The sequence below is a fragment of the Vipera ursinii genome (assembly GCF_947247035.1).
Source record: "Vipera ursinii genome assembly, chromosome: 3".
Classification (NCBI taxonomy): Eukaryota; Metazoa; Chordata; class Lepidosauria; order Squamata; family Viperidae; genus Vipera; species Vipera ursinii.
The window spans coordinates 176,017,678-176,043,409 of NC_139516.1; the positions used below are offsets into that span (position 1 = coordinate 176,017,678).

General features: G+C 36.9%; 1 protein-coding gene across 2 annotated transcripts in view; it reads left to right on the forward strand.

The window, feature by feature from the left end:
• Window positions 1-25,732, forward strand: part of CHD7 (chromodomain helicase DNA binding protein 7) — a 206,207-nt gene that overhangs the window by 85,956 nt on the left and 94,519 nt on the right. For both annotated transcript variants that reach the window (XM_083361196.1, XM_083361195.1), the window contains exon 4: window positions 17,101-17,531. In XM_083361196.1, coding sequence (XP_083217322.1) covers window positions 17,101-17,531 — 431 coding nt within the window. The remainder of the gene's footprint in view (window positions 1-17,100; window positions 17,532-25,732) is intronic.

Here is a 25,732-nt window from a genome sequence, read left to right on the forward strand (position 1 = left end):
TAACATTTTTTTGTAGCAGTTATATGTACAACTGTACATTAACTTCCTTATGGTTACAACATAAATTATTTTTTTCTATAATTTATTTCCTTAGTAATCCAAACCACACATCATAAATGTATTAAACTTAAATCTTTTCTCTGATCAAAGCTGTCAATTTAGCCATGTCAATAAGTTTCATCACCTTCACATCCAGTCTTCCATTGTGGATATTACCAATTCTTTCTACTGTTGTGCATATAATAATCTTGCTGCAGTTAGCATATATAAAAACAAAGTTTGGTGCCTTTTGCCCAACTATTTGTCAGTCAATTCCAAAAGAAACACATTTCAGTTCAATTGTATATTGATCTTTAAAACCTTAATTAATGTATAAATTGAAACCATTTTTTTTACACCTCCACCAAGCTTGGTAAAATGTCACGTCTTCTTGTTAACATTTTGAGCATAAATTCAAAATAATCTTTACATATGATAGACAGTTCTTCTGGTGATATATATATATATATATATTAATTTTAATTCCATTTATATCCCGCCCTTCTCCAAAGACTCAGGGCGGCTTACAAGCTTACCAGTAGCCTTCATTCTATGTATATGCCTGCTTATTAGGGCTTTCACACACACCCCAAGCGGCATTATTACAAAGTCAGCTTAATTGCCCCCAACAATCTGGGTCCTCATTTTACCTACCTCGGAAGGATGGAAGGCTGAGTCAACCTTGAGCCTGGTGGGATGCGAACCTGCACTAATTGCAGGCAGCTGGTGTTACTTAAGGAGGCATTAGCCCACTGCTCCACCAAGGCTCTTATATATATATATCGATATATCATTTTATAAAAAGTTTTCTTTTAAGGTTATAAGTAATATAATGTAAATATTAGTCCTTTCATTCACATATTCTCCTAATGTTTCATTTATTTTTTATAACAACATTTAAACTTATTTTATCATACATTCACTTGTTCTCTTGTTTCAAATTGCAGTAAAAGTTTATATATTTTAGCAATAATATATTCATCATGTATACACAATTCTGTTTCAAATTCAGTCTTAACAATGCTCAGAATCCAAAGTTGTTTTATCTATTTTAAATCTTCTAATTGTAAATAGGAAAACCTTGGAGAAGTATACAGTCTTCTAATCTTTTCTTGATTTCATTTTGCATTCTGCGCAAAAGAATTCTAATATGTCATCATGAGTTAACCATTTATGTTTAATTTTTCCCTTCTATGATATGCTTCTTTTGCTGAGAAGTTCTAAAGTATTGGGGTTTCACATCTGTTATGTATTCACTTTCCAAATACTTTGGACCAAAATTCTTCCTGAGGAATAACATAAAGGGGAAATGTACAGGTAGTCCTCAACTTACAACCACAATTGAGCCCAAAATTTCTGTTGCTAAGACTAGAGACATTTGTTAGTGAGTTTTGCCCCATTTTATGACTTTTCTTGCCACAGTTGTGAATTATTGCAGTTGTTAAGTTAAGGTTGTTAAATGAATCTGGCTTCCCCATTGACTTTGCTAGTCAGAAGGTCGCAAAAGGGGTTCATATGACCCTGGGACACTGCACCCATTATAAATATGAACCAGTTGCCAAGCATCTGAATTTTGATCACATGATCATGGGGATGCTGCAATGATTGTAAATGTGAAAAATGGTCATAAGTCACTTTTTCCAGTGCTATTGTAACTTTGAATGGTCACTAAATGACCTGTTATAAGTCAAGGACTACCTGTACACATTACATCACCTGTGCACAAAATTCTGCTGTGATGAAGATAGAAGGACATCATCCAAAACTTCTCAATTATTTAGCATGCATTAGCAATAATATATCTGAACACAGAAAGGCAGAAAAAGTCCTAGTGGTCCATTGAGTCTACTGTTTGAGGTTTTTCTTGTTTTTCTTGTTTTTAAATTTATTTAGTATTATTTTTATTATTTTTATTTTTTAATTTTTTTCAAATGATGGACATATGTTTATTCCAAGCATTTTTAAACTCAGTTACTGATACCCACTACCCCTTGCAAGTTGGTTCCAAGCTTCCCCTACTCTTTCTGTGAAGTAATGTTTTTTAACATTACTTTTGAACTTCCCTATCAGTTTGAGGTTATGCTCCCATCTTCTTGATTTTTGCCTAATATTGAAAATACTGCCTTCTAGAACTTTACATACAGTATTTAAACATTTCAGTTTGTGTCCCTCTTTACCTTTTCTCCTCCAGACTACATATTCAGTTCCTCCAATCTCTCTTGGAATATTTGTCCTCAGACTTTGTACCATTTTTGTTGCCTATCTCTGGACTCGGTTACTCTTATCAATATCTTTTTTTAAGTAATGACCCCAGAACTGGACACAGTATTCTAGTTTAGGTCTAACTAAAGTCCTATATAGTTTGATTAGGATCTCCTTTATCTGCTGGTGATCCCTCCAGTGATGCATCCCAGAATTTTGTTATTTTATTCCTTGGCGATTTTGAAAGCTTGAATAATCTGTTTTCCATGTGGATTTCCAATCTGTGTTTATTTTGCTAGCATGTGAAATTAAAGATATTGTACACGAGTTTGCATATTGTGCTAAATCTCCATTCTTTGATGTTGCTAAGTAGACTAACTTCTTCCAATATGTTGGCCAATGTGTCATTCTCCAGATTTGCTGGAATGCTTTAGATAGAACCTTTACAGATTTATTTCTTTGATGATTGCTGTGTTTGTATACAGTAGATATTCCATCTATTCCTATAGTCTTCTGACTTGGTAATAATCAGAATTTCATTAATAAGTATAACGTTTTTGATTTATGTGTATAATTGTGCTATCTTTATCTAATTTTAGGATTTGTGTAGAGAACTGATCACGCTTTAGGTCATATTTAAGCAGAAATATTAAAAATTAAAAAGCATTCAGAAACTTTTAGGCACCACCATACATCCTTCCTAACTGTAATCAGAGCAGTTTCTTCTTTGTTTTTCATGTCTTGCGTGGCAAACCATGGTTTTACTCATTGAATAGATGTCAAAATTATTCCAAATTCATCTATATATTTAGAGTCATAAAACTCAAGGATTTTTATGACATAATATATTAGCTCATTTTAGTCAGTAGATGTAATTGGCATTTAGTAGCAATTGCATTGAGGGGAAAGGGGGCAGTATCAGAAATACTACATCATTGCAACCTAAGCCCCATCTTCTGTGTGCATTGTAATGTTGCATGCATTCCCAAAATGCACAAGGAGTTACAGCATTATACCACTTCCATGATTCCCATCATGTTTGCATTTTTTTTTGCTTTCCCCATCAGCTGATATTTATGTTACCTAGCCCTATTAGAGGTATTCAGACTTATTGATTTTTGGGGGGAGGGATATGTGATCCTCTGTGAATATTACATATTGATTCATATCTCCCACAACTAAAGTTGTCCCAGGTTATAAGCTCTACTGCAGCAACGTTTTTATATCTTTGCACTTTAAAATGGAGTGTTTAAGAGAAGATGGCAGGGTGCAAGGCATTTTATGTTTTTGATCTTTCTGCTACAGCACAATGATCAATAACACAAGTTATTAATAGCTTTGCCAATTAGCTCATTATTTGCCAAGACAAGCCATTCTTTCAGCTCCATTTCCATGCCTTCTTCTATAATACTTACTAAGGAGTAATTATAAGATAATCCACTTAAAATGGTTACAAGTTGAGGAAATATTTCTAATTATTACTTTCCCTGTTCTTTCTGTCTTCCTCCAGAAACAGAATTCACAAAAGTCTTTTTCTTCCTGCATAAACAATAATTTAATTACTGTGATTAAAATATTTGATGACTTCACAATTGAGAAGCACAATTTCACTGATATGAATTATTATCCATGTATTTGAGGCTTTTGTGTTTACAGTTATTACATCTCAGTCTTTCTCTCTTTTCTTGGTCTCTGCTTCTCTAATGTATCTCCTTAGCCCAGTAGTCAGTCAGTATTATGAATCTTTTTTGAGCAGTCTCTAGCAGACATGTTAATCTCGCTACGTCCCGTGATGTTGCATGACGTATTGGAACTTTTTCTCCATTGCTGGCAATGGCGTGGGCGCAGTTTCCTGGTAACGTGTCCGGGCCGCAGGCCGGCAGTTTGACACCCCTGCTCTAGGGAAGGGCTTTTCAACCTTTTCACCCATTGTACCACTTTTAGAATATGGCAACATCTGAGTACCACCGGTTGCCTAGCAAGGTGTCAAAAACTTGATGACCAAAAAAAGGAAAAAAGTGATGAAGTACAGGTAGTCCTCAACTTACAACAGTTCACTTAGTGACTGTTCAAAGTTACAATGGCACTGAAAAAAGTACCCCCCAAGCCACAGCCGAGCAAGACACCTGCCTGCCTGCGCTCTTCCTCCTGTCTGAGGTTTTTATTTCCCCCCCCCCGCCCGCTGGGTGGTTGCAGCAGGTTTTGGTCACTACACATGACCCTGGGACACTGTGGCCATCATAAATATGAATCAGTTGCCAAGCATCTGAATGTAAATCACAAGACCCTGGGATGCTGCAACATTCCAGCTGATTGGCGCTTCTGGGCTCAGCAGAAGCACCAGGATCAACGCCGAGCTCCAGCTGGAGCCTGGTGCTGATCCTGGCGCTTCCGCTGAGCCCTGACAGCCCTGCAGCTCCAGCCATCTCGCTCAGGCTTGTGCGGTGCTGCCACTGGTTCAGCTCATTCCCTTCCCCCGTTACCACTTTTCTAGGATGGTCACGTACCACCTGCCAGGTGCCAATGTACCACAGGTGGTACCCATATCACTAGTTGAAAAGCCGTGCTCTAGGGCTTCAGACAGAGTCATATCCTTATATATTTTTTCAGGAACCTAGTCTTATCCTTAATCTCCACACCTTTCTGTAGGTCAATCTTCACCAGCTAATTAACTTCTCTCCATATTGCCTTGATCTTAGTGTCCAATTTTCCAGGGGAGGCATATGTACTGCTGTTCTTTTTGATCATGCAGCCAAACATTTCCAACATTACAGTGGTTATACTGTATACCAATTCATTGACTTGGATTATGGTTGTAGTAGATATTGTCATGAGGGCAATTTTTCTTCTATCATAGTATTGGACAATACTTTTCCAATGAACCTTGGTCATTGGTATTGAGAGTTGATTATATCTACTTTATCCTTGATCAAATGATTCATTTCAGCTGCTCTGTAATGGAGGCGGTGGCAGTGATGTTTCAGCTTCAGATGTTGGCTACACATTCAATTGGGTCTTCTTGAATCCAGGATGTAAGGTGTAATTGGTCTATCTCAAATTATTAAGATAGCTTTCTCTTCATGATGTTGGAAGCATTGAATAACTAGCTGTTTCCAGCTATTATTAGCGTGGATGTAAGTCTTTTGTCCATTCATAGTTCCCTCATAGTTTTCATTTATCCCTTTCATTAAGTCTACTGTTACAGTAGCATTCCGTCAATTCCAGGTTCTATTGTCTTGTCCAAGTTGGCATGTTTCTCTTAGTTCATGTCACTCTTGCATCTGAGGTAGGCAATGAAGTGTTAGAACGTCTTTGTCCAAGAACCCCTACCTGGTAGGCAGCAGCTGGGATTTGAACCCTAGTCTCTCATGTCAAAGGGCAGCACTCTAACTACTATGCGATCCTGGACATGTTCATTACAGGTAGTCTTTACTTAACCACCTAATTGGGACTGGAATTTCCATTCTTAAGTAAAGCGAACATTAAACAAAACATCACATGAACTCACTACTTAGCAATGGCAGTTCTAATATTCCCACTTGCAGTAATTGTAATTAGGTGAATATCTCATGATTCTCCTGCTCTGCCCTGCTCTGCTTGCCTCCACTTCAACTTCTCCCACCTGCCTCTCCCCCCCACCCCCACCCCCACTCCATCTTTACCTTTTAGGCTGCTCTGAACTGGTTATCCTTGCAAACTCCATCTGAATGTTACTCTATTCTTCCTTCTTGGTATTGAGAGTTTGTCAGCCCTGGCCTTATCACCACTGTTGTCATTCCAACTGCCAGACTCATTGCAAACCTGCCTCACTTCAGCAGCAGCCTGAGCTTGCTGCAAATTCCTACATGCACATCTGATGTGCCTGCTGGAACTTTGTGCAACAGATGCAACTTGCTGTGTCCTCTCAGCTACTGGCCATGGTCTTTCAAAGTAGCCCCTAATTCACAATCATCTACCCTTAGTTGGACAGTCTTCTTTTGTTCAGTGTTAAGGCTAAGAGGACCTTCGCACAGGTACACCTACTGCATCAGCTGCACCCTTTCCTGAACTAACACTTTAATCATATCATGAATGGATCCCTGTAATGTACTCTACATGGGACTGTCCTTGAAGACTATTTAGAGTCTACAGCTGGTCCAGAACATAGCAGTGTGGGAAGTGTTGATCATGCCATATAAAATCTGTGTTACCCACTGCTCTGCAAATGGCAGAGGTTGCCTGGTGGTTTCAGGGTACAATTCAAAATCCTGGTTATCATCTACAAAGAACTTCATAGTATAGGTCCTGGTTATCTGAAGGATACTTGATTCTGGTTGTTGCTACCTATCTGGTGTGATTAGAATCAGGATAGGATGTATATTGTTAGTTTTGAATATTCCTGAGAATATTATGGGCAGCCAAGAAAGCAAACAAATCAACTTAATGTACTCACTCAAGGCGCAGATGACCAGGTTCAAATTATCAGACACATTAAGCAATTTGGACACATTTTGGAAAGTCCTAGCTCTCTGGAGAAGGCTTTAACATTAGGGAAAGGAAAAGAAGAGGGCAACTAGCAGCAAGATAAGATCGATGGACTGAGTTACAGGGCAATCAGTACATTATTGGAAGATCTGAAATAGTGACAGATTGTTATGGAGAAAATATATATATTTACCAAGAATTGATAATGGCTTAATGGCACTTAATCAAAATGAAAAAGGGTTAAGAATAAATACATAGTCAATTAAAATGGGTTGAATGCAAAAGAAATAGTTTAGGACAGGAGTGTCAAACTCAATTTCACTGAGGGCCGCATCAGCATTGCGGTTGCCCTCAAGGGGGCGGGTGGGTATGGCCTGGATGGGCGTGGCCTACTGGGTGGGCGTGGCTAGAGTGCATATGGCCTACTGGGTGGGCATGGCCAACTCTACATTGTTCGCATCAAGGGTTCCTATGGGGGCCTGGGCAGGAGTGGGACAGATCTGAGGGTCTCTGGCAGGAGGAGGGTCTCTGGGCCAGGGCCAAGGCAGTGGGGGCCGTTCCCTCACTGTTTCCAGGATGGCTTCGCGGGCCGCATGAAACCACTTCGCGGGCCGGATCCGGCCCCCGGGCCTTGTGTTTGACATGTCTGGTTTAGGAGGTATGATGGGATAGAGAAAATGAACAAAGATCAAATTGCAAAACAAATATATTGTAAGGGTTGAAGCTGACAAACAGGAAGCTACCTAACAAGGCAGGAAATGTTACACATAAACTGGTTTCCAAACTCAAGTCTCTTAATTGAATAGCAGAAGAAAAGTCCTGGGATTTATATCTGGAGTAAATACACACAACACATACAATTTCTATTGGAGGCTGATTTCTCTGTACAGTATGTTTGGCTTCCATTTTGTCTGCAGTAGTGCAACTTATTTAGTCATATTGTCTCTGAGATTCTGCTGGGTGAAGCACCCCATGGTCTCTGAGTAATTGCAAACGTAAGCTCTCTAAAAAAATCTGATCTATTAATGACCAAGGAAAATGAACGGGAGTAAGAAGGCATTCAAGGTGGGCTGGACTTAGATCTCTTGCAGGTGCACGGACTCATGACTTATGATGTGTTTGAGCAACCTTCTTCGGGCTCAACCTAGTCATCTCCTACAATGGCTTTTAAAATTGTTGCTGTTAAAAACGTTACTAGTTCCTCATAAAATAAAATCTAAAATTAATTCAGATTAGCAAACTATATTCTATATTTTGCCTTTATTATATATTAATTTTCTGGGTTTATATTTTCTGTAAATTTCTAGTTTCACATTTTCTGGAAATAACCTTTGTATAGTATTAGATCTATTTATAAATAAACTTTGTATTAACATTGTCTTTTGAGTTATACTTCCATTCTTCACCTTTTAGATGGTAGGGGTAAAAACATATTGTTAAAGACAAGAAAAAGGGTTTTTCCTCATATATCATAGGAATTAATAGTTCCTCATATTAATGTAAGAATCTGTATTATTAGTGTCAGGAACTTTGCTTATTTTTCTTCGGTTGTATAAGTTATAAGACATTCCAGATTGAACTGAGTTTGTGAGAAAAATGAAAGGGTTATAAAGATTAAATTTAAAATATTTTTCCAATATAACATTTTCAGATTAATTATTAAATAATAAGTAATATTGGAATGAACAAATGAACAAACAAGGTAGAATTGTTGTAGGAGAGTCATACAACTGAGAGCATCTAGAACAGAGGTCCTCAACCTATGGGCCGCGGCCCACTACTGGGATGTGGCCTCTTGGCCACTGGGCGTATGAATAGCTGGGCAGTGCACGCATGTGTGCTCATGCTCATCCCCCCTCATGCCAACATTGCTGCAAGTATTGTGTGGTCAGCGGTAGTGTTGCTAGTATTGCCTGATAGCGGCAGTGCCGCAAGTAGCAAGTGGCCTGCAGTGTGATCCTTGCCTGGGGGCGGCAGCGCAGCAGACCATGGCACAAGCTTCCAACCGGGGGCGGCATCGCTGCAGGTGGCACCATTGCTGTGGGCCATGGCGCGATCTTCACACTGGTGGTAGCATCACCGTGAGCCTGGAGGTGGTGGCACCACAAGCCTCACACAGGCACTGCTGCTGCTGAGAGTCTCGCACATGCTCACAGCCTTTTTGTATGTGCCTGCACATGTGTGGCCACATTCACGTTTGTGCATGCATGCGTAAGGCGCCTGCCCCTCCATTTCCCACTGGGCCGCCAAAACAAAAAGGTTGGAGACCCCTGATCTAGAGAACTGTTCTTTACATATTTGTGTATTTTGAACATCACAGAGAAGGTGGTCACTGTTTTTCACTCATTAACGAGAAAGAGAGAACGCAAAGATGCAAAAAGAATAAAGAGAAATAGAAAAAAACTATGAATTTCCTTTGTGGCAGATACAAGTATGATTACAAACTTACATCTTACTCTATGATTACAGAAAAGCTCAGTTTTTTTCTATTATCCATCAGACTACATCATCAGTACTTTTCTGATGACGTATATATAAGAAGTATATAATGTGCTTACAGTCAACCCTAAATGTGGATAATAGTGTCTTTTGTCTAATCAAGTTAACTTAGCCATCTCTGCAAATTCCTTTATCTGTACCACTCTTTTGTGAGCAGTATTGAATCTTTGCACTTTTGAGTGTATAAAAATCTTGCTGCAGATGTCATATATAAAGACAAAGTTCCATGACTTTTTCTGGTTCCCTGTCCATTAGTCCAGAGGTACCCAACCTTTTGGGATCAGGGACCGGTTCTGTGGAGAGAGGTTTTTCTGCGGACCGGAGGGTGCATAGTTTTGTGTGCTGCCTGCATCTCATGGATGGGGCTTTGGTTGTTTGTGCGGACCGATGCTGGCATGCTGTGGCCCAGTGCTGGTCCACCGACAGAAAGTTGGTGACCCCTGCATTAGTCCCAAACAAAATGCCTCTGGTTCCAACTGTACTTTAAAGTGTTCTGAATTTTTATTTCAGCAACAAATTTTCCAATTGTTCCATTGTATATTATAAGCAACATTTTAAACCCATTTTATCATACAGGTAGTCCTCTCCTCAAAATATAGCTGGTCACATAACAGTGCAAAGTTATGACAGACCTTCTCCCAAAAGCTACTTAAAGACCCATTTCAAAGTTACAGCCACTGCAGCACCCCTATGGTCATTATGACTGACGGGGATGCTTGAGCACCCCCCTCATACACCTTTCTCCCTCCATCCTGCTCCACCAGGACCCTGTAGGACATGGAGCTAGTCACCACAGGCCCATCGCCCATCACACACTTATTTTTTGAAGATCTCCAAATTTCATGTTGGAAAGAAGGCCAGGCCACATGTCCCTACCACATAGCAACCTTCGAGAAGCAGCTGTCATTTTCAGCATGTCCATAATTCCAATGACCAAGGGACAGACCACTCAATTTTTCTGCCTTAACGTGTCTGCACAGTAATATTAATATCTTAAAATTGCTTAAATTTTAAATATTAAAAATATTTAATGTATTTCTTCAAAATTCTGTTGAATTGTGGGGAAACCACTCTCAGTCACTCAGGACTATTATTTTAACTCCATGTGATATAACTTTACTCCAGTGAATCTACTATGTTCATCAGTTAATAAAACTTCTGGATTTAGCTGAGGGTTAATATTGTAAACAATTTCATTTCTCTTTTTAATATATGCTGAAGTAATTTTTTTACCCAAAGGTCTCTTGTAGGCAAATGATGTATTGCTTTAATTTTTTCAAATAATGATTTTCCCCTCTTTTGAGAAGCATGTTAAACATTTATAATTCATATTCCAAGAATTTAGAAAAACCCATACCTGTAGGAATAGTTCAGTATTATCTTTTTCCAATTCCTGTTGCCTCTACTGTGACCATTATGTTGATACCTCTGAAGCTTATCTTCTCCAAATCTTCTTTTTGTTCTTTCTAAAAAATCTCTTGTCTTTTAGACAGAATTCAATTGTTTTTTGCTTTTAAAAATAAAAATTGTGCTTTCCAATATCTCTCATCGAAATAAGATCTTTTTCTGTTTTAATTTTTCAGCCAAGAAGGATTTTCTTTTCTCTTACACAAAATCCTAATAGGAATCTTTTTCAAAACAATTAATATTATCCATTTTCAATCTTGTACTAAAATACTGCTGCAGGACTTGATCCCTTGTTTTCTTTCTAACAAAATGTATTAAAATATCCCTAGAACGTTCTTCCATTTGTTCAAAAAATTTCTGAAGTATATCTTGTGTAAGTATTTTTTTCCACAGATTGCTCCAATTCTCTTTCCCCTCTCTTGCCATTTTCTAGTAGTCATTTTTAATCCAAAAGTAAAGATGTCTCAAGCAGGCAAAATAAAAAGATAAGCCTCTTTTTTCCTCCTTTATTATCTTCTTGTTTCAGACACTTTCATTTTAGTAGCTCTGGATACCTTCAGCCACGACAAGCATCACATCTCCATGGCAACTAAAGTCACAGTCTGATTCTTTACCTTATCTTTTTTTATGCAGATTCCACCAATTGCATACACATTTTTAGTATAAACAGCAAGCATTCACTTAGTCTTTTTAACAGGTTTAGTGAAAAACAATACCAAAGCACATTCATCAAAAGTATAGGTAATAAAAATAAAAATAGGAAAACGGGAAAAATACTGTTTGCTTCTACATTTAAAAAACTTTCTTAGACCTTATTTAAGTGTTTACAAATCTTGAATATTTAAATCATAGTCTCTCTCTCATTTGTGATCTTGAAAGAAGGTTTACTTCATCATAAGGAGTTTTATTTTTATGCAAAGAAAACCATTCTTCATCTGTAATTAATTATTTCCTGAAGTGCTTAGAAAGTGGGGTTGGAAGCAATAATGAATTTCAGGACTCCTGGCAGCTCAATTCCCAAGCCACTGCAAAAGTTTTTCGATTTCTACAGTTAACTTGGAAGGAACTGCCATCTGGAACACATGTGGTTTATCTCTTGATCTCCCTTTGATCTAGGGAGATTACATTGACCAGAATCTGACTTTCAGATGGAATTCAGAACTGAAGTGACTCTCCTCACCTTTGAAAAGCATCAGATTGCCATGATTCCTGACCAGAAGCTACATTTCAGTACCTTCTAGTGCGTATGGGTTGTAAAATAGCAAAAGAAATTCTATATTGACTCAAAATGAAATCAGGTGTTTCTAGTGAAGCAACTGATTACAGATAATACTTCCCAAAATCTGATGGTGAATATGAATAGTGATTCAGAATTCATGGACTGTAATTGCCAAAAAGTTAAATGATTCTGACAGGATATAAATGAAGTAAAGTGTCCCTGGGCTCTACCTGTAGCATTTCCTTATTCTTTCGAAATCTCTTGTGTATCGTCATTCTACTCTGTTGTTCATGAGATGACTAAAATATTTTGATCCAGCTCAGTGACGTCATTTCTTGGATAACTGGAAAAGCTAGATGGGGTCAGTCCTGATTAGTACTTGAATGGTAATCCACTACAGAATCATTGGCTGTAGCATTGACCAAAATAATATTAATATTATATGTTAATTTATTATATTTTCTATCTCAGGTTTGTTATTAACATGAGATTTCTTGCTAGCCCAATTAAGTTGTATCACAAGAGCATGGGGATACCAGCTACAATTTTCTCCTTGCTGTTGCGTTAATGGGAGGATTAATTTTAGTCTTTATACAAATTGATGAATATTGCATGTTCTGAACTAGTTCGTGTGATCTATGTATATATTACTCTTACATGGAATAAAGTTGAATAGAATTAGGTTATTAAAATTAATGGTGCTTACTTACTTACTTACTTACTTACTTACTTCTGTAAGTCCTTATGATTTTTACTATATTTTAGTTTTATATTCCATAACTCTGCTAGGGCAGTATTGAGTTTAATCTCCATTCTCCAAACTATATTTACCAGGCATAGAATCTATAGATATGACTCATAACTTTAGACCTAAGTACCCCCCTTTAATTTTGCTCCTATTAATTAGTAGCTTTATATAACACACACACACACACACACACACACACACACACTCTCCCTAGTTCACCACATATGGATCTTCCTATGTGTTTGTTGTAAAGGGCATACTTCCTGTATATGTATGAGTATTGGAAACAAAATAAATCCTTTGCAAAACTGTAACTCTGTATGTAGAAAAGCAATTGAAAATATTTATTTATATTCATGCCAGGCATAGGTGATAAGGCCATCTTTTTAGGATAAGCAATTTTATATGGAGTCTAGAGAAGGAGTAACAAAGTAATAAACTCTGAGGACTACAGAAAGAAATGTAACAAAAAGGAGTTTATACAAATAGCATTTATTATACGCTGTCATATATTTCTAATTGCTCATTACTTTCTCTGTGTCCATGCTGCACTTCACATATAAAGGCAGGGAGGATATGTTACAGACTTCATAAGTTAAATAATTTGATTGGTGCATCCAGAAAGAGAGTCTTCTCTGTTGTTCTCCCCCCCCCCCCGGTCCTTTGGAATATTCTGCCCTGGCCCCAGAGGGGAGGCTAGCCTCCACTCTCCTGGCCTTTCAAACATTTTCAGAAGTGTTTGAAGACTTGGCTGTGCCAACTTGCTTGTGGTTCACAAACACACAACTTTGGGTTGGTTAGTACATAGAAGGCCCACTCCCTGTCGTTTGAACTTTTAATTTCAATTATTCTGTTCCTGTTGTAACTGCTTCCTACTAAAATGAATGAATGAATGCCTAGAATTAGTCTGTGAGTGAGATAGGAATTTTCCAAATTTGATATATAAATATAAAAATAAAATAAACATCTAGTCTCTTTCTCTTTTCAAGGATCTCATCAGTTCTATCCAACCACAGTTTTGTTGGTCTTCCTCTTGATACATTCACTTTTCCTTCATATATTTGTTTGGTAACTTCAATTTTCATTCATTCTCTCTAAATGAGGAAATCATATCAAAATACTTCTTTCATACTGGTCACACATTTTAATGTTCACCACCCATTCTAATGTAAGCCAGCAGTAAGTCAAAACAAGTATTAGGGCAGCTTGCTCCATTCCTATAACATAAGGCATTACCAATCAGCACAAAGAAGCATCTCATACAAACCATATTAATCTCCGCCCTATCTTACCAGTGTCCGACATGGACATTTACAATAGAACATAAATGAAAGTTAGTCACCATGGAAATGAGATGTTTGATGAAAGCTGCTGGAGTGACCAAAAGAGATAAAGTCAGTAATGAGACTGTAAGAGAAAGAATTGGCATAGTACCAGTCTTAAATTACACAAAAACAGCAAATAAAGTGGTTTGCTTACCTGGAGAGGATGTTGTGGGATTTCATACCATACAAAGTATATATACAAAAAGAGAATAAGGTCAAAGAACACATGGTAGATCCAGAAGATGGAGAGACAACATTACAACAACATTAATTAACAATGGTTGACGTCACCAGAAAAGTAAGAGCCAGACATTTGTATCTCCCTCGACCCCCATGGAGGAGGAGGAGGAGGAGGAAGAAGAAGAAGAAGAAGAAGAAGAAGAAGAAGAAGAAGAAGAAGAAGAAGAAGAAGAAGAGGAGGAGGAGGAGGAGGAGGAGGAGGAGGAGGAGGAGGAGGAGGATTTTTACAAGATATTCTACAAATAGCTACTTTTTTCTTTATTATCTACTGGCTGATGAGTTCTGTCAAAATGTAATCTGTGACAAGTGAGTACTTATTTTCCATCACATTGCATGCACTGACTGAATGAAATAACATCATTATTTGGTAAACAGCAGAAAAATAATTGGCCTGACATTTTAAGTACAGCTAAATGTAGTTATAATACCTACGTTCATCCCTCTACTCAAACTTTTTCGATTTCAGGCCAGCTACTACTATGCCCATAGCTGGTGCTGAATGCCTTCCAGTTTTGCAGACTCCTGTTTTCCAGCACACCCCTTGATATTAAGAAATGTGTCTGCGTGTAATTTAAACTCATTATTCTTTGTCATGTTTTCTGCAGCATCTGTGAATAATACTGCCTTTTTCTTACATGAAGGCCATTCAGATATACAAAGACAACCATCACATTTCTTTTCACCTTCTCTATTATAAACACCTCTGGCACTATTTTCTTAAGTTTTTCCTTCCAGGTTGTTTCTGTAATCTTCTGCACTTGATTTCCATAATTTCTCAAATATCAATCAGAATAGAGCTGGAAGGGACTTTGGAGGTCTTCTAATCCAGGTCCCTGCTCAATCAGGAGTCCCTATACCATTTCAGACAGGTGACTGTCCAGTCTCTTCTTTAAAAACTCCAGTGATAAAGCACCTACAACTTCTGAAGGCAAGCTATTACACTGGTTAATTGTCCTCACTGCTAGGAAGTTTCTCTTTAAGTAAGATCTGAAATGCTCTTCACTGTCCCCACCATCTGTTATTCTTCTACAATCTTCTCTGAGCAGAGTGTCAACTTCCTACTTAGCCTTTTTTAAATTTCAAGTGTTCAAGTCTGTCAAGATCCTTCTGTATCCTTAGCTTCTGAGGTGTTGGCTATTCCTGCCAAATGAGTTCCCCTTCTATTTTCTTATCTAAATTGTTTATGAAGATATTAAAGAGTACTGGGTCTAGAGCAGAACCTTGGGATACCCCTCTGTTTACTTCCCTCCATGTAGACGTAGTTCCATTAAGGACTACACATTGGAGTGTGGTTTGTCAGCCAGTTATCAATCCATCTGGTGGTGATACTATATGTCCTACATTTTTTTTAACTTAATAAGAAGTAAGTTGTGGTCTACTTTGTCAAATGCCTTACTGAAATCCAAGTATACTATATCCACAGCATTTCGCTGGTCCACTAATTTAGTCACTTTGCTTGGTTATCAGAGCAAACAAATATCTTGGAATTAAAATCTGAATTTTTTTTTGATAAATGATTAAATAACAGCAAAGTAGAAATGACTAAAAAAAGGCAGACTTGGAAAAATAGGTGAAAAGATAAAACTATTAAAAGAATCACCAGAAGAAAGTATTTAGAATTTTATTAAATAAAAAACAGTATGAAACTAATTTACAGCTTGTACACATTGCACCTATGTATGAACTCTGAACATACTATATAAATGGAGATGTCATATTTCCATTGATATGAGAGGAAAATCCAGTTTGTCAAGTCACCAAAACAGTTGTTGAACAAGAGATTTTCTATAATTGAGGTAAATCTCAAATACTGTGTCATTAGTTTCTGAAGATGAAAGAGAACTCATCTTGAAAAACCTACACTACGTGGATTAAAAGAGAATCTCGGAGTATGTGGCTTGCCATGAACTTCTGTAATTATCACCAGCTGCTTGAGACAATATATTTTTAAATGGTGGTATCTCCATACAGTAGATTCATCTAATCATTCCATCAGCTTAGCTCTTCCTGAGAAAAGTTTCTAGTTATATTTTTTGTGAAGCAAAAGGAAATGCTGTTTCTCTGACACTATTTTACCATATAGAATAATTTCCTGTTTGGAACTATGTTTACATCATCCCTCTTAACATTCTAGAAGTTGCTTAAGACACTGCTCTTCTATAGAATGTTTGATGGCTTGTTAATAGTTGCCATATTTTAACTTTAAATTAATTGTTCTGTTTATTTTTTCATACATTTTGCTTGTATTGTTTATTTTTTCTATTAGATTGCTTACACATTTTGATTTTAATACTTAGGTTGCGGACATTTTAATAGGTTGTATCTTTTTATTGGTTTGCTGTAAACCACTGTGAGTCTTTATCGATTGGCTGTTTATGTACTGAAGAAATAAATAAATGGCCTAAATTTCTTTTAAGAACAACAGAATATGATTGTAATGTGAGCAGTAAAACATGGACAGAGGAGATAAGAAATAGCCTTCAGGACAATATATCATTTTAAATTGCTTTGAAATTTTATTAATTTTGTACAAATTAAATGTTCTGGCACATATGCCAGTGTGTGTTTTCAAACTTTTCTTTTATAGCATTTCATTTGTCTCTTTTCAAATCATTGTACTGATAATGGTTATGTGATTTTCATCAGCTGTTCATTAATTTGAACAAGGCAGCAAAGTCATTCTATATCTTGATAATTACAGTTAAAAGAATCATCATGTGTTTTCATATTCTCTTACTTATATTCACCTTTTGCCCCTTTTTATTTAGGTTTGAACATACTGAAGTAGCCCCATCTTTCATGCTTCAGTTCCTGTTCTAGCAGAAATAATGATCATTTTCTAGAATGATTTCCATTTAAAACATGAAATGTATTTTCTGTATTGACATAACCTGCATATTTTATATGAACTAATTTTAAAGCATTTGGTTATTTTAATGTTCATTTATATCTCCTAGCATTCTCCGTCAGAACCCTTCCTAGAAAAACCAGTGCCAGACATGTCTCAGGTTAGTGGACCGAATGCCCAGCTCTTGAAAAGTGATGATTACCTTCCCTCAATTGAGCTGCAACCACAGCAGAAGAAAAAGAAAAAGAAAAACAATCATATTGTTGCAGAAGGTCCCAGCAAAGGATTTGGTAAGGAAGGCTTTCCTAGTGGGCTTGATAACCAGGATCCTACCAGAAAAGCACTAGAAGGTTCCCTGGAAGAAAAAAAGAAAAAGAAGAAACCCAAGGTGAAAAAGGACCCGAAGGATTTGAAGGAACCCAAGGAGAAGAAGGAGCCTAAGGAACCCAAGACTCCCAAAACCCCCAAGATCCCCAAAGAGCCAAAGGAGAAGAAAGTAAAACAAACTACACCAAAACCCAAGACCAGCAAAAAAGCAAGGTATGGAAGGCAACAAATAGTTCAAGTCAAGTACTGTTTTGCAAGCTTAATATTAAATATGTTTAAATTAGTGAAATTTTTTTAAGATGCATTATAGCCCATTTTAAATTACTTTATATTGATTTAGAATTGACTAGCATAAACTAAAATGTTTTTCTTTTGTGATTTCCAAAATGTATTGAATTATAGGCTTATTTGGACCCAGCTACAGGGTAGAGAAACATAAATCTTAATTTCAATAAGAATTGCAAGTTTGACTTTGAGAAGAGGAAATTAATACAAGGATGCTGACTTCACTAAGTTACCCATTCACTTTCTCTTAACTTGTTCTTAAGAATTAGTCCCTCTGTCATTATGGTACTTTTGGGGGGAGAGACAGGATATATCTGTACTCTTCTATAATGTTCATTTCAAATTTTCTGTTGTTGAAACTAATTGTAAATACAAGGGGAACCTTGAATAACCTCATAAAGTATGTTTAAGTTTTTATGAAATAAGATCTTATTGCAGTTTTCTAAATTATCTTTATGAAAATCACAAGATTCTAGGAAGGAAGGAAAGGAAGGAAGGAGCCTAAGTTTGTGTGTCTATATGTGTGTAGGGCAGGAGAGAGAGAAAGAGAGAGAGAGAGAGAGAGAGTCAGAGAGAGAGAGAAAGAAAGAAAGAAAGAAAGAAAAAGAGAAAGGTTTTTTTGTGAATTCTTTAATGCCAAAATAGAATGTATATACATCTGACATGCAGGCCACAATTTAATTATACTGTTAATAATGTGACTTCATTTGATTTGAAAAGAATTTTAAAGAAACTACTTAGGGGAACAGATTTATTTCATGAATATTCATGTGTGCCAAGAATGTCACTATAGAGAAAACTTTTAGTTTTGTATTGCTAACTAATCTCATTTCATGGCCAGTATCCCAGAAGTATAGATCTTTGTATTTATTAATTGTTATTGTTTTGCTTTTAAACATTAGAAACATAATAAATAAGGCACTTGACCGATGGTTGCATGACATCTATTTTTCAGGAATAATGAAACCTATTCCACTTATAGAGGAAGCTCCATACCTTGTTTCTTTTCTTTTTAGCCCCCTTTTCTTTCTGCCCTTTAGCTGCATAATGATATTATCATGTAAATCTATAATTTAAGGAACTTGTGTTAATTTTATGTATTTTATGGAAGGGAACCCAATATATTTTTAAGGAAAATTTTAGAACCATTGGTATGCAAACAAGGTTAGGTTAAACAAATTACCGTAAGTATGATATATTTTCCTATACATTGCATGTTCATATTTTTAAGCTTGAAGTAATTCAACTGTTTAAATGCAGGCAAACTTTAAAACTTGTAGAAAAAACTACCCATATATATTAAGGAGTTCCAAGAAATGATAAATCTGTCCAACAACATTCAAAATTAAATTAAGTGGATCAATAAACTAAATGATTAATCTGTCAAACAATAGCTTTTGAATTCTTTAAAGATGCTTCATTTATCTTTTTGATGTATTGCTGTGATACAGATAAGAAAAAAGTATGAAAAATACAATTGCAGTACACAGCAAAAAGTACGGTGACTATAGTATAATAATGGATATTATAGTTATTTTGTGTGTTCTAAATAGCAGATATGAAGCAATACTATAAGTCTACCACAGATTTACAAGGAGATATTAGTCCCTAAAAGATAGCAGATAACTTATATAGCTTTCTCTAGCTTCTTTTTATTCCCTGAGGCCTATTGGGTTATTGATCCTTTTAATTGCAGTCAGGTTTGTATATATTGAGACAACGATAAGTTTTGGTCTGGATGAATTAAAATGGCTGCCATTCCTCAATGGTTAGTACCAAACTTTTGTCAAACCTCTAGAATTAAAGGTGAAAGTCTTCACTTCGGTCACATCTTGAATGTTTCTTTTCAAATACAGTTTGGTGGTTATACAGAGGCCAAATGCTAAAAACCTTCCATTGTCCCATTACATACAAACCTGACTATATACTTTTACAATGGTCATTTTCCCCCTCAGTTCAAGTCAGTTTTAGGAAGGAACACTGTATAGAATAGGTGGTCAGAAGATTTAAGTGGTGTCCCATTATTGCATGAAGGATCATCCGTAGCATATATCTACAGCACGTATGTCAAACTTGATTGCGTCACATGATGTATTGTGACATATCGTGACATTTTTTGCCTTTGCGGAACCTTTGGGCAGGTGCATGTGGGCTGCTAGTTTGACACCCCTGATCTATAGCATTAAGAACTATCTAGTGTAATCATTACAGGAGGGAGGAATTAAATATTCCTGATCTCAGTGCCAGTTGCTTTGTGTATCATGAATGCTGTGTGCCTGATTTTTAAAGTCCTTACATAAAACCTCTATAACTTGGCATAGAGGTTATAGGTTGGGCATGGGCGCCGTATCATTGATTATGTAGATAAGATAACCTTTATGGTCATTTTTTTACTATGGACACAATGGCACACATCAAAAATAAAATTTAGTTGCCCATTCTCAAAAGTGAAACACATACATGACATACACCTAACCATACTATATACAACATATGTGTAGACCCACACTCCTAGATATACATAACAAATAAATATTAAATACTGTCCATCTTGAATATATAACGGAAGGAGGAAGCTTGAGAGTTCACAAGGTTAATGCTGTATGGAATGAAACTATGTCTGAATCTGGATGTTCTGCTATGGATACCACGAAGCCTCCTCCCAGAAGGTAACAAGGAGAACAGGTCGTGAAGAGGATGTGTAGCGTCCCAGATAATCTTACGGACCCTGGTCAAGCAATGCTTCTGTGCTATGTCCTGGATGGAGGGGAGGGAACTGCCAATGATCTTTTTGGCCATCCTCACCACTCTGCACCGCCTTCCTGTCTGAAGCAGTGATGCTTCCAAACCAGACTGTGATGCTGTATAACAGGATGCTCTCGATCGTCCCCCTGTAGAAAGTGGTCAGGACAGGGGAAGGAAGATGTGCTTTTCTCATGTGACGCAGAAAATGCAGGCGCTGCTGTGCCTGCTTCACTAGTTTCTCACTGTTGAGCGACCAAGCCAGCCTACTCGTTAGCTGCACACCCAGGAATTTGATGCTGGTAACCATCTCCACAGGTGAATCATTAATGTACAGAGAAGTGTGGCTGTGCCTCCTTTTCTGAAATCGACAATGATCTCTTTGGTTTTTCCGGTATTTAAAACTAGGCTGTTTTCCTTACACTAGTTCACCAACCCCTCAACCTCCTTGTGGTAAGCTTCCACCTTGTCATCATGAATAAGGCCCACTACTGTGGTATCATCTGCGAACTTCACAATATGGTTGGTGGCAAACCTAGCACAATAGTCATGAGTCAACAGTGTGAACAGCAGTAGACTTAAGACGCAGCCCTGAGGAGAACCTGGGCTCAAGAAAATGGTATTAGAGGTATCTGTTCCAACTCGCACATATTGGGGCCTGTTGGTAAGAAAATCAGGAATCCAGTTGCACAAAGGAGGTTTAAGCCTAAAAAGCACAGTTTGTCTACTAGATGCTGGGGAATGATTGTGTTAAACGCCAAACTGAAGTTGACAAACAAACGCATGTGAGTATTTCTTTCCTCTTAAGTGCTTCAAGCTCAGATGGAGAACGAAAGAAATAGCATCTAGAGCTTCTTTATTTGTAAAAGAAGTAATAAATAAAACATTGTGGTATAGTGATCAAGGTGTGGATTAGAAGCTGGAAGACCAGGGTTCTTGAGATAGTGTTGAAAAATAGGTTTGTACTTTTAGTTTTAAGCACATATCTCATAAAAATATTAATATTTGTATTAGTAATGATATGATGCTTGTCTTCATTTCTTGAACATTTGGTAACAAATTTTCTTTTTTGTTACTTCCCTATTGTAATACATTTTTTGTGCTTCATGAAATATGAGGATTCTCAGCAAGTATGCTTTCAGACAAGTGTTGGACACACAGATTCTATTTGGGGCAAGCAATCTTGCTAGATACAACTAGCTGTTTTTGAGACTTGTAACTCTCTGGTTGTTCTTGTAGGCCAGGCGTGTCATTTGACGTCGCGCGATGTATCACGCCGGCAATGGGGAGGGTGCGGTTTCGTTGTGATGCATCCGGCCTGTGGGCCGGCAGTTTGACATGCCTGTTGTAGGCAATGCTTCCAGCCCAATAGAAGTTGTTTTTTTTAATTAAATCACAATTCTTAACTTGGTGAAATGTGTATAAATGCTGGTGGTGGTTTGTTCTCCGAACTTGTTGTTTAGCTTCCAAACATTTCATCACCAGGCTAGGTAACATTGTTAGCAGAACTTTGCTTGAAGTGTCTGGTTTCAGTTCTCTTCTGCTTTTATAGGTTTTATGTGATCATTTGGTCACCTGATCAACTAACTACATAAGACCTATAAAAGCAGATGCGAACTGAAACACGATACTTCAACTGAAGTCCCGCTGCTGATGTTACCTGTCCTGCTGACGAAACATCCAGAAACTAAACAACAAGCTCAGACAACAAACCACCACCAACATCTACCACTCGAGCTACAAATATTTTTCACCTATTCTGTGTGTAGGTGTTTTATATTGTCTTCTTGGATGTTAGATTTTGGTTTTCCTCTTGCTGTCTCTTGAATTCCTCCATATTACTTCTGAGAACTGTTAGCAACATCTCTGTAGGCTGTCTTACTTCCATAAAGTCTACTTTTGCATCATCTTAATTATTACAATGATTCTGAGTAGCTTCATTTTCTGCTTCTTAGGTGACTGCCTTTCCCCTTTTTTAATGTACTTGGAACCTGAACTGGACTCCTTGCTTCATCTGCATTTCTTGCAGATGTATCCTTCTTTTCCAAGTGAAGCTATGGGTAATAAATTGCTGTCAAAATTGGGGGGCTCTTTTGGTGATTCAATCCTTCTGATCTAGTGGAAGGGTCTTCCATATGTATTCTGCTAAATCTTTTCCAAATATAGCAAATGGTTGGTCCTCCATTACTGCACAGTCCTGCTGCCCTTTTCAGCCTTTCCACTGAAAAGATTGGTTAACAAGGGCTGTTTCTTGGGCCCATAGCTTTTAGATTTCACTGGTTTACTTGGACTTTTACAGTCATACCTGAAATTCCTTCTGGAATTTCCCAGTTTTGTAACCTGGATTTCACAGTGATCTTCAATCTTCACCCATGAGAGTATCGCTGTAGCACATGTTGCCTTAGGTGACCATTTTGTGCATGTTCTGTATATTTTATCATTGTTAATTTTGGTTTTTCATTATTGATTTATTACTCTTATTGGTCTGTTTTTAACTTTGTTAGGCTTCTAGTCATTATTGCAAGATATGGAGCAATATTGAATAAATAAAATAAGAGATTCTATCTAGTTCTGAACAGATCACTCCATTCCAGTGTCTCTGGAGACACCAATTTTCATTGGTCATGTCAATTATTTTTTCCATAAGTCCTTTAAAGAATATAGTTTTGTTTTCATTGTGTGCATGTATTCCCATTATCAGAATGTTAGTCTCATTCCACTTATTTCTAGCCATATATATGGTCATCACTTGTAATAATTTTTAGTTGTAATTGTGGGTTTATATATAAAACAACTCCATTTTTCTTTAACCTGTAGATATAAATTCTTGTCCCAAATTTTTATAAAACAAATATTTTTCATCTTTTCTTATATAAATTTCCTGTAAGCAAATTTGCTCTTATTTCAGTGTTTTCAAATAATAAAATATTTTTATATATTTTGAGAAGCGTTGGCTCCATTTATATTCCATGTTAGGTATGTAAGATCTGTAGCTCTGCTGCAAGTTTAAAAATACCTGGGAAGGCTTCCGGTTTGTGCGCGCGGCACTTTCAGACGTTCAGGAAGAGCTCTCTCCCTGCCTTCCGATCCTTCTTCATTGGAGGACCCTGAAAAGGGTTGAAAGTCACCCTGGAGGGGTGACCACCGCAAGGAGGCCCTCCCTGTGATCGCAGAAGGGCGGCAGCACTCCGCTTGAATCTGGAGCAGCTCCTCTGGCCTGAAGAAGAGATCGGCCACCAAGATGGCTGATCATTAAGCCATTCCCTGCCGAATGCCAAAAGCACCATCTAGCACAACGAAGCAATCTGGAGGACCTGAGTAAGACCTTACCTTTCTTATCCCCCTATCTGCCTTCCTGTGGGACTTTTCCAAAAATTTCCTCCCCCCCCCTTTTTTTTTTTAAAAAAAAAACGGCATTTGTATACTTGGGGAATAACAGTTTAAGCCTTAAAGTGTCGAAGAAAAAAAAACAACCAATTGTTTAAGCAAAGAAATTAACCAATCTTATTTTTACTTATTAAAAAGCTATTTTTGGTGGGAATCTACTAACCTATTTTCTGTTTAAGATGTGAATTAAGGAAAAAAGAATGGACTAATTATACAAAAGCTTTATATTAATTTGGAAAAAAAGAACTTCACAACTTATTCTATATTCTATTGATGACATCTTGTGGCTAAACCTGGAATAGCAAGTAAACCTTTTGTCTATTGTGAGAGCTGACTGAATAACAGAGCTGTCCTTGACACTATCTTCAAATATAAGTGAGGGAACACCTGGCACTGAAAACAACTTTTAGGAACATTGGAGGTGGAAAACTATTGACTCCTATTAAAATAGCCTCCATGGAAGACCTAGCTGTAAATACCAACGAAATGGATGACTATATCCCACCACTTAACTACAAACTGATATTGGACACAATCTTGGCAATAACTGAGCAAATTAAACCAAACTGCATGATAAACCTGACAACTCAAAGCCACCAAATCAAACTTTGACCTTAAATGATGAACTGACAATCCAAAAACAAATAGAAGTGGAAACTAACATCAAAATAGGAGACTGCAAAGAGCATCAAATGCAACCTACAGAGAACCTTGAAGTCCAAACTCTAATTTCAACTACAAAACTTAAAACTCAAAAACCAACAATACCCAAAGAAAGCAACATTAAGAGCGAACATATCAAAGGCCTTCAAATACAGTACGTGGAGGATTCAGCTAATCAAACCAATCAGCTACTACTTTCTACCTAAGCCAGATGGAAATGGAAGAAGAAAAAGACCAGACTGAATTAATGACAATTATATTACATCAAACATCAAAAACTGAGCTATTAAAGCAATATTTCAATGACTATAAAGGGGACACCTGCTTTGCAAAACTGTCATTTGGATGGTCTCCTCGGATTCAAATAAGAGGTGGAGGAAGAAAGTGAGATACATTTAAGAATTTAAAGGCACTAAGATGGAAGCCTGATTGGCACAAAAGGAAGGCGAGAGTTAGATTTAAAAAATTAGACTTGTCTCTTTATTGGGATTTGTAAGGTCAGAGGTTAAAAAATCTCTTGATGGACTAAGGGGAATCTTTAATATATCTATATCTATCTATCTATACATACATACATACATACACACACACACACAGAGAGATTTTATATTTAGGTTTTAGATCTTTAAAGGAAAACAATTAAGCTTTGAACTATACTATAGAATCTGATATTTTAATAATTGTTGAACGGTTAAGACAAAAATATTTTTCTAATAATTGGTGATTTGTTAAGATGAAAACTAGACTTTACTGGTAAAACATAAGAATGTTTTGTAATCAACAATGTAAGTTTTGTAGACGAGAATTATTCTTAATTGAAATAGGAAATTGTGAGTTACCCAAAAATTAAGCTTTCTTTTGTATATTATAGGCTACTCTAGAGTATTTTATTGCAATTAGATAAAACTTTAAAACAGGATATTGATATGTATTAGTGAAAATATATTGAAAATTCTGTTAATTGACTAGGTCACAACTAGAAATGTATTAACTTGATTATTTTGACTATGTGATAACTAAGGGAATCAGAGATGGAATCCTTGTTGATGCAACCTGAACTATTTACAAACAACTTGTTATTTGTTACTTTGACTACCCAACCACCGTGTTGCTTCACAAATACATGTATATGTAAATATTAAGAATCAATAAAACCTGTATAAAAAAATGTCTATACCTGGGATTCCTTGGGTTGCACCTGGAAAACAACTGGTAAACCAGTGACATTTATGAAATAGAGGTTGCATATGGCCAAACTGAGGTGTAGGCATGACTATTCTTGCTGCCATGTTCTGGATCACCTGTAGTTTTCAAGTAGTCTTCAAAGACATGATCCA